Source organism: Arachis ipaensis, chromosome B01 (genome assembly GCF_000816755.2).
Source record: "Arachis ipaensis cultivar K30076 chromosome B01, Araip1.1, whole genome shotgun sequence".
Classification (NCBI taxonomy): Eukaryota; Viridiplantae; Streptophyta; class Magnoliopsida; order Fabales; family Fabaceae; genus Arachis; species Arachis ipaensis.
The window spans coordinates 3,384,605-3,395,546 of NC_029785.2; the positions used below are offsets into that span (position 1 = coordinate 3,384,605).

Here is a 10,942-nt window from a genome sequence, read left to right on the forward strand (position 1 = left end):
TTTTGTAAAAAATAATTTTTTTATTTAAAAAATTGATAAAGTTAACATTAGTTAACACAAAAAATTTAAAATAAATTAAAAAAATAAAAAATTTAAAAAATTTAAATTTTTAATATATTTATTTTATATTTACTAAAAAAATATTTAAAATATTTCACTAATAATAATCTTATCTTATACCATTATAGCACATATTAACTAAATCGATATATGTGTATATCAAAATTAGCCATCAATAAGATACATAATTAAATACAAAATACACATTAAAAATGAATTAAACTACACATGTATTTATGTTTACAACTCTGTTAGGGAGACAATGAAAAATCTTAACAATATGAACAATGAGTTGGTTATTTAGTCCAATAGATAGAAATAAAAAATAAAAATCACTCCACAAATTACCCTAAATCCAAAAACCCTCCTTTAGTTATTTCACAAAAACAACCATCCAAACCCTAATTACAAACAGTTTTCACCCCAAATCCCTTTTCTTCCCCAGCCGGCAGCCACTCCTAACGTTCTTCACTAACCATCCTACCTCAGCGGCGTCAGAGACACCCACACCATCCGTTAGCTTCGACCCCAATCCAGCCCCTTCTCTTGCTGGCAACCAACAGCTCGGACGGACGCCACCTTCCCGTCGCGGGTCTTTGTGCCATCCGCCGGTAGCCCGCGTCGAGGCAGGCCTTCATCGTTCCCGTCGAGCGTTTTTGGTGCCCGGCTCTCCTCTCTCTCCTGCGCCGGTACCCACCCTGGAGGTCGCATCCTGCCACCGTCGTCCTAGCATCCTGAACATCCGACATCTGTGATTAAAAATAACCATCCAATAACTCACTAAAACGACCATTTGCATCCATAATGATTGAAACAAACAGCATGTTTTAATTGTAAAGTAATTAAATAACCATCCTCGTAAGAAATAAGAATAACCATCCATCATCATAGTGAAATAAACATCTGGATTATTTTCAGTTAAACTTCTAAACAATTCAGAATAAAACTTCTCGATAATCAGATGTAATGTTTTTTTTTACCAAAGATAGGATACTCGAACCCGCAACCTCTTAATTGAGTATGGGGAGACTATACCATTTGAGCTATAACTCATTGGTAATCAGATGTAATGTTAGTAGTGGCATTTGTTCGATACTCAATAACTTCTCGAAGCGGGTCCCTTCTCGGACGTTCGCGGAAAGCTGGGCGGCGTCGACTGTGTTCTGGACAGCGACGGCTGGTGTTTCTGGAGGCATCGGAGCAGAGAGAGTGGAAGAAAATGCGCGAGAGGAAGGCTCTGCAGAACGAAAATCACACGCAAAGAAGGGAGGTTACCGTATCGTAAATGCACCATTTGTAAATTCTTATTTTTTTTAAATTCAAAATTCGAAATTATTAGAAATTAATTAAATTAATTATCATCTTATTTTAATTTTTTTAACTCTATTGTTCACTAAAATCATTATCTTCCTATACTCTTTTTTATGTTTAATGGTGAGTTCTACCCAACCCCCTCTAAATGAACATGTAAATTACCCCTTGTGACGTGGCATGTTTTAATTGGATTCTTAGTTTTAGTTTGAGTTAATTTAACTCAATAAGAATTAATATCTTAACTAAAGTAAGGTAATTTTGTAATTAAATATTTTCATAAGAGGGATGAATATATAATTTTTATAAATATTAAAAAGTAAAGTTATATTTTTATCATTGTGCAGAAACTCAATTCACTTCAGTCCCATTTCTCTCTGAAATTGAAAGAAAAATCAACTCAACTATGTACAATGGAAAGCTGTTTCCATTTCCAATGAAGATAATTTTGCTGGAGACAAAACGGAGGAAACTGTGAGCGCATACGAACTTGTAGAGCACCCAAACTACTCCTTTTGTTTTGGTGATATTGTGTTTGCGGCTCAAATGATAGTAGCTGTCTCACGGCTTGCTTAGACTCAAAATCAATCATCCTCATTCAGAGTTTAGAGCTTGAGCTTCAATGGCGACGAAGAAGCAGAACGATGATAACACCAAGAAGGCGGGCTTTACTCACTAGTGCCCCCCAGTCCCCAACCTTCGTTCTCACCGTTGAAGAAGCCGTACGCTCGCCGTCATTCTCACTCTCAAGCAGCCGACTCGCTCTCGCCCTTCCCTTAACTCCCCTTTTCTAGCAAAACAGTTTTGGAACTGCCCTCCTGAAGTTTTTTTTAGATAACTTATTTTTCATGAATTTGATTTGCCTGAATTATGATACAGTTCTGAATTTATTTGTTATTGATTTGATATTGTTTGGAAATTTTGTTATTGATTTGATATTGTTCTGAAAATTTTCATGATTTTTTGTTTCTTCAATCTGATATAGTTCTAAAATCTGAGATAGTGAGCGTGGTCAGAGAAATTCTTACCTATACCGAGAGCAACCCTATCAAATAATAGCTCATATAAAAGATTCACTAAATTAGAAAGAAGATCTTTCCATGCATAAATTTCAACAATTGATTACGAAGTGTAATATTACAGGTGTTGGTTGTCTGTATAATCTTGCTTTTCGATGCTCAGTAGTTTTACATCTTTCTTTGCCAGCTAAGAAGTTTTGCTCACATTGGATAAGGAAAAGCACAAAGTGGAGGGTCGAAAATATTATTATGTGTTCAACAGTCTTCTATATTGCTTGCTTGTTCTGCATATACTGGTGGGTGCTGATATTTCGGATGCTTGTTAGACAAATTCAAGCAAAAGGAAAAATTAGTGATGATGTTCGATCTGGTAAGTTGAAAGATCATGGCTTGCTAATGTAAACTCTTGATTCAAAGAGCATTGTTCTCAATATGTTTTGCATGCTTAGTGTCTTCATGGAAGTAGACATGCTTTAGAAGTTCTGGCACGAGTTATTAATTTGTGTCATCTGAATCTGGTATCTGTATTGATATGGTAGCTAGGTGTTGGTTGATTTCTTCCCCTTAAATTGCTTCCTTCAATGTAATTGTATATGATTGTAGGACATCTTTGTGCCTAAACACATTGCTGTCTGCAGTTTACTTTTATTCAATAAATCTTGATGGATTTACGTCAACTATATTGCTTTATTTTCAGTAGTAGCTTCAGCCTGTAAAAGTTTCAAAAGCTTAATATGAATTTTTTTCAACTGATTATTTGATATCAAACTGCTTCATTTCCATTATGCAGATTCAGAAGATGAAGATAGCCATGAAGATTGAGATGGAAAGCAAGACCATAATGTAATCTTAAGGCAAAGGTGAATTTTGAATGGTGGCAACTGACAAGTTGTTTCGCACTTTGGAGTTATACAAATATAGTCACATTTTTATGTGGAATCATGTTTAATATATTAGTTAATTCTATAACATTTAAAAGCTTTAGAAGGGTATTCCACAAGTAAAATGGCTTGAGCCATTGACACTCATCAAGTCATTGCCTCTCTCGTGATGTATGTTTTGAACATTGTGTTTCTCTTTGAGGCAAGATGGAATTCAAAATGTCCATTGTGTTAGGTTTCAATATAAATAGATATAGAAATTATAGGCATCTGCATTAGTTTTATTTAATCTTCTGTGTTTTCCTTAAACTGAGGTAGATGTTGTCTGGTTTCTTTCTTGCAGATGAATTGTCTTAGCTTCGAAATTCTTAAATCAATCTACAATGGAGCAGTTGCTAATGATTATGAACTAAGATTTCAAGTATTAGAGGAATAGAATGAAAAGAAGAAAAAAAATCCACTTTACTTTACACATTTCCACCGTTTACTTAAATTCAAGTTTCAGGCAACCAAGATCCTCTAAAACAAGAAACACTCAACATTAAAGGAAAATGTATAAGCTAATTACTTCTATGCACACAAAGACAACTCAATCATTGCTCCAAACCTATCTTTAAACAAATTCTTAAAATCCGGAAGAACCGTGAAAATTCCTCGGTTCCCTTTCTTTAATTATTCTGAACTCTCTATGCCATGTTTATTAATATTAACCATAATTCACTTGCGGAGGGAGTAGGACATTTATTTATCAGATCTCATTAATCATTATGAATTTGAACTCACTATGCTGTTCTGTGTCTAAACAAGGATTTGCAAAAAATATTTTTTTTTTCAGTCCAATCAGAATCATATCTTACAACATAAAAAATCAGCATGTTAAAATCAAATTGCACAAGGAAGTAAGAGTTGGAACAATCTATTAATGGTGATTCTACATTTTGTGATAAAAAGACAAAACATTCAGTAGTTCCAACCTACAAACACTTGATGAGATACAAATCAGAAAACCATATGCTTATTTAACACCTTACATGACTTACAATTTCAGAATATAATAAACAAAGCAATAAAACCAAGCACCAAAGGAACTAAGGTAGATATGCACGTAAATACATAAAACTTTCCATAAGAGAAAGTGCATAATTCAGTCTACAACTCAACTCTGTAAGAAGAGACTCTTTAAACAACAAATCATAAGGCAACTATACAAAAAAACTATTTGATAACATAAAACAGCCAAAATTGCTAGAAAGAAATGCATAACAGCCAATCAGGTCACATATCTTCTCCAGTTACTACACTTTTGAATCCTGGCAAAGCTGGAAACCTTCGTTTGCACCCAATTGTGCTTGAGGCCCTCCAGCAGAACTAGGTCGACTAGTCAGTTGAGGGAAGTCATTCATGTCAAAACGAAAATTATCACTCGAGTTTACATCATTCAACATATCCATAACATGGCTTTGTGAAAGTGGACCACCAGCATTGGGATAAGAGTTTCCTAGCATTGAAATCACCTACGGAGATCCTGAATCATCGTAAGAAAAATATTTGTGCATTCAACATGCATGAAAACAAATATAAATAATTTCATCAAGCATATTACATACAAATCTAAAACAACCATCAGTTCTTTAACAGTTTTCAACATGTGAAAGCGAACAATGTGGTTGCATAAAAGAAGGCCAACTAATTGGATAAGCTGAACCAATGCAAACAGAAAATAAAGTCATCTTCTCTATGGCTGCACTTGCACAAAGCAAATGCAATTAGGGGTCATTGCATGAGAACATCTTTGTGGATAAGTATTGTTCAACACCATTATAATGGACATCCATAAAAATACGTACCTTGTAGAAGCACAACACTCATCAATCGATTCTGTCCCTGTACTCCTAAGCCACCATATCCACTGTTTGTACTCATCAATCGATTCTTGCCCACCTTGAGGTTGTGCATCGGCAGAATCCAGATCATGTAGCATTACATCCTTTAGGGGGAAACAAAATTTCAAATCACAAGAAACTATTACCATCAAGCCAGTGTATCAAAAACAATCTTACTGGGTCTGAGCATCTAGATGTGTTCCTTTACAAAACTTATCCAAATAATTTTTTTTGTGTTAAAATAACCAATGAGTCAACAACAGCACAATCATCACAATGTAATTGTTCATCATCCTCATTCTTACCATTGCTCGGTTTTGGCGTCTGGATTCTAAGAAAAGCACTCTTACTCTTAACCTGTTTCTTTGGAATGCCATTATATTCATGAACCCTATCTGCTCTATCATAATCGTACCTATCCAGTTCCAAAGCCGTTGTCTCAAGAGAAGAGTCTCGCGCCTCTTCCGAGCAAAGTTTTGATTCGATACCGGAATTCGGAGAAACAACCACACGGCAACGGCGGTTTGCTCCGCCAAAGCACTCCTTCCTGAACCTGGAAGCACTGCGGTTAGGGTTAGAATTTGAAGGAGACTGCGATAGCATTGAACTACGGTGACGCGAATCGTGTTCGAAAAGAACAAGAACCTGAGGAACAAAGAGTGGATTGGCGGGTAAAAAAATGGGAGGGTTGAAATTGAATGCGGTAGGGTTCACAAGAACGTGGTTGGGAACCTGACGGAGATGGTGGTGGTTATACGGCGGAGGAAGAGGAATGTACGTATTTGGGCGACGGTAATGATGAAAGTAGGGATCCATGGCGGCGGAGAGAGGAGATAGAAGGACAAACGGAGATGGGAGAAGGAGATACAGAAGATTAGGGTTCATTGTGTGGAAGCTTGATTTGGGGAAGAATTAAAGATTGAATTTTTAATAAATTACATAATTATCCACTTTGGGCTATAATTTAATTACCAATAGTTTAACCATAGTTAACATAGCAACCAATTAAAAGATGACATGTCACAGAGGGTAATATACATATTATTATAGAAAGAGTAAAGTAAAATTTACCTTAAATATATGATAACTGATTTGTTAACTTATTTTTTATGTTTACATAATATTTTAGTTATATATTTAATTTTGGTACATTATTAATGTAAAATAATTTTATATGAAATATTTAATTATATAACATCACGTCAATAAAAATAATTATCTTTTATATTAACTACATAAATAATCATTAAAAAAACAGTTAATTTAGGTTTCAGGTTCACCAAAACAAATGTGCATCGATATGTGAATATGATGAAGCCAAGGTAGGTTATACGGTCCAAAGTAATTAGAAAATTAATATATGGATGAGTTGGATTCTGACAAAGGGATGTGCAAACTAATCTAAAGAATTGTGTAATATTAATATTTGAGAGATGGGAGATGAGAATCCATGTGAAGAACTGAGTAATTAAATAGAGAATAAATTAAGGAGGAAGATATGTATATGCCAGCTTGTTTTCTTTTGTTTCTTTTTGAATGTAGCGTGGAGATGTCGCTATTTGCCTACTAATTTATATTTCGGTTTAAAGGACAACAAGGTATGCTACCCACATTTTTATTTTTTATTTTTTAAAAAAATTGTTATAAATCTGGCTCATTAATTTATTTTGTTCCTTAACAAACCAAGGCTCACTTTTGTTAGAGATCGTTTATATTATTTTATTTTATCAGTTTAAATATTTTGATGAGTAATTTTATAATATAATTATAGTTTTATATTTAAAAAGTCTATAATTCAATCTTTGGTGAATAAAAAGATGACATAAAATAAATAAAAAAAAATTGTGCAAAAATTAAATAAACCAAAAGAGATTTTTGTTCGAAAGAAAGTGTTAGAGATATAATAATTTATGTTACTTCTTTTTATCAATTTAAATTTTTAAGATGAGTAATTTTATAATAATTTTTCTTCCTTTATTCTTTCTATTTCTTCTACTATATATTTATATATCTTTTTCTTGACATAATTTTCCTTTTAAAAAACGTTTAACCAAACTTGTTTAATTTTGCTTCTTGATTTAACTGTCATAATTAAGCGTCACTTTTAGATATTTTTATAAGGATAATTGGATCAAAATTCAGCATTTCGATTTATTATTGTGGTGATTTCGGGGAAAAATCAAGTGAGATAATATAAGATGAGAATACATTATATCCAACTCAAAATTTTAAGGTGTCAAATATATGAGTCTCTCATTTTATAAATTTCTCACTCTTCTTTACTTTTTTTTATGTGAAACTAACTTCAACATTCCTCACACTTACGACACTAACAGTTTTGAATAGTAGATGTTAAATTACTTTTTTCGTAATAAGCATATGTTGTTCTATACTCCGATCCTAGGAGCTTTGACATAAAATATGATTATAATAACTCACATTAAGAAGTAGGAGACTAGGAGATAATTAATAACCAACTAGTTCCACTACACTAGCAATTAATTATAGAACGATTATTTGACTCATAAAATAATTAAAGGGTAATCAAAAGTATGGAGAAAGCGTAGGCTGACAATCATCATCCCTAATTGGAACTTGATCTATACTTAAGCTTAAGATCATAATTTTTAATTTTATTTTTTACGGTATTTTTTATCCAATATGTCAAGAATTAATCCGTTATAAATTTAAATTTTATTAAAAAGTTATTATTTATCAATAAATTTGCTGCAGACACAAGATAAAAATCAAACTTTTAACATTTATTTAAGTAGATAAATAAATTAACCATTCAACCAACTTAAGTTAATTTGTTTAAGATCATAATTTAATAAAGTTGTTACTCAAAATTTTCTTTTTTATGACCTAAAAAGAAATAACCCCATTTATATAAGCTTAAGTTTTTTTACCAGGTTTTCTTCAAATGAATTAAAAATATAATTATACCATCTTTCTAATTATTGGTACTTAGATTGGTTAATTATTAATTACAAATGTTCATCTACTTAATTAATGCCATAATGTGGCACATAATAACAATCCAGGCCAACAAACAAATTCGTTAGTACGGATAATCATAATAATAATGTCAACTTCTATTAGGTCTTCTTAAGTTTTTCTTTTTTCTTTTTTGAAACAGATAGATTCTTTGAGTAGACATATGTGCCTAACATGCATGTTCCAATTAAATACTCGTATCCAAAATAGTACTAGTAAAATATACAGCTTAATACATAGAAAAATGGGCCCTATATATATTCAAAACTATTTAATCATTTCGATCATTCTAAATTGGAGCCACAACTAATAAAGTTTATACCTAATTAAGAAATTACATCTAATTAATCATGAGTATTCTAAAGACTAAGCTTGCAAAAATATACATAGAAAATATAAAGATAGAAATATAACCATAGAAAATAAAAAATTCACTCGAAAATTCGGATAATATTCAATTTAGTCTTGAATTTGTATGTGAGTCTTATTTTAGTCTTTAAAATTTCAATTGCTTTTATTTAATCTCTAAATTTTGTGAACACGACTCATGTTAATCTTTGAAACAATTTTCAGTGTACAAATGTTAACAGAACATTGTCGTTGATAGCCGAATACCATGCTAGACTCTGTAAAATAATGTCGTTTTGATTTTAGCATTTAAATAATTTAAAAAATCAAAAGTGGTATTTATCGAAACTTTACCTAACAAAACAAGTGACGCGACATTACTTTTCGGCTATTTGAATGTCAAAAACCAAAACTGCATCATTTTAATTACAGGTTTTAGCGTGGCATATGACTATTTATATCAGCACTTCATTAACGTTTTTGTACTAAAAATCGTCTCAGAGACTAATGTGAGGCATGTTTACAAAATTTGGAAACTAAATAAAAGTAATTGAAATCTCAAAAACTAAATTAAAACACGTATGCAAATTCAGGACCAAATTAAATATTAACTTTTTGATAATTACTTGAGATTTTCTATGTTTGCTAAAATTAACCAAATATAACTTAGTAACCCTAACCTATGTTATTAGGGAAATCATTAACTTTTTTATGCATTAAATGAAGTGTTATTTTATAAAAATTCCTAATTTAAAAAAAACTAATAATAAAAACTTAAGATAATTTTCAATAATGCATCCATTAGAAAATGAAGAAAGTAAAATTTGTCCTTAAATTTCCAATTGTAAATGGCCATTGAAGACAAATCAGATAGCCTTAACTTGCGATTCAAATTGTGGGGCACGAGATAACGTGAAACGCTCTTTTTTCTTTAGATATTTGCATGGAAACTTGAGGATGAAAATGGATCCTCAGTGTACAAACTTCAATAATTTTTTCACTCTTAATCAATTTCTATTTTTGTTTTCTATCCATTATTTTTTCTTGTGTTTCAGCACATAAATTATTAGATTTGATAAAAAAAAATCAATTAAAATAATTCAATTCACCCATATTGATGATGATGACTGCATCATGTTTCAATAAATGAACCAAGTTTTTTGGTTCACTCTCCTCCTTGCCAGCATGTTTAATTTGACATCACCGGCAAAACAAGGAAAAAAGATAAAAAGATAAAAAAAAAAAAATTTAACTAGTCTTCAGAGATACTCTCTAAATGAGGTCGCCATACACCAACACGGCCTTTCCGGCGATCCTTTCCTAAAGATTTTTTATTTTTAGAAGCTATCTGAGTGAGTGCATGGAAGTGTGATGACGAGTCGTCATCATCACACTTCTTACTCTTTTTTGACAAAACTTTTTTGTTAATGTCACTATCACATATGCTTCCGCTCTTCGCAGTGGCAAAACGCTTCTTTTCCGGCAACGATGATGCCGGAATCAAGAAGTATATGCTTCCCCTCTTGAGCTCTGTCTCTGGAGCAAGGATCAAAATCCGGCGAACGACACCTTGAGAGCTAGGTTTGCTTAGAACATGATTAGGGTTTTCCCTGAGAATCTCTCCGGCAGTTATTGGACGTGTAATCTCTTCCACATAACCATTCAAATGCACTATTCTTATCAAATCAAGAGCACCACAAGGAATAACACAAGCCAAACAACACCTTAAGCTATTACCCATAATTATAATGTATTTTTGGTTTAGAATAATATGATCAAGAGAAATAATAGCACCCAAAAAGGGAAAAAAAATAGAGAAAATTAAAACTGATCTAGGATTTGAACCTGGATCAGAAAAAAAGAAAAAGAAAAAGAAAAAAAAAGAGAGAACAAAAGAAGAAAACCTTTTTTTTGTTGTGTTTGAGTTACTAGAGCTTTGAGAACAAGGGAAGGGGTTGGAGGATGAGTGGTGTATATATAGTAACAACCGTACTCATAATGCAATGGGTGGATTTAACAAAATTTATAAATTATAAATAAATTAATAATTGTGATGATGACGTTTGAAGTTAATAATAATGGAACTGAGTGGATTCAATTTACCAAATTGCCCTCCATATATATATATAATGTGTGTGTGTGTATTATTGTTTTTGCAATTTTTTGGGGTTTGGATGAACACATGCGGTGAGGTGGGGCTTCCTTACCTTCTTGCTGTGTAGTTAACTAGTTTGTAGGGTTTTGTCCGCCATGTGTAGATAAATAATAAGAACTATTGACTGGTATAGTAGTAAACTTTGATAATTAATTAACAGAAATATCTGATAACAAAAATAGATTAGTCAAAAACAGTTAAAATTTATTTTTTTTAGTTTAATAATTAATAAATATTAAATAAGATAAATTTTGATAAATTTTTTTGTTTTTCTAATATTATCAATTA

At 31.9% G+C, this 10,942-nt stretch overlaps 1 protein-coding gene and 1 long non-coding RNA gene across 2 annotated transcripts; one reads left to right on the top strand and one right to left on the bottom strand.

Annotated features, from left to right (window-relative positions):
* LOC107644669 lies at nucleotides 2,564-3,648 on the top strand. Its single transcript, XR_001621378.2, has 3 exons — nucleotides 2,564-2,760; nucleotides 3,181-3,250; nucleotides 3,615-3,648. It is a non-coding gene; the product is annotated as an uncharacterized LOC107644669 (long non-coding RNA).
* LOC107644587 lies at nucleotides 9,641-10,448 on the bottom strand. Its single transcript, XM_021115914.1, has one exon. It carries the CDS (start codon nucleotides 10,238-10,240, stop codon nucleotides 9,752-9,754), a length of 489 nt encoding a protein of 162 aa, XP_020971573.1. The 5' UTR covers nucleotides 10,241-10,448; the 3' UTR covers nucleotides 9,641-9,751.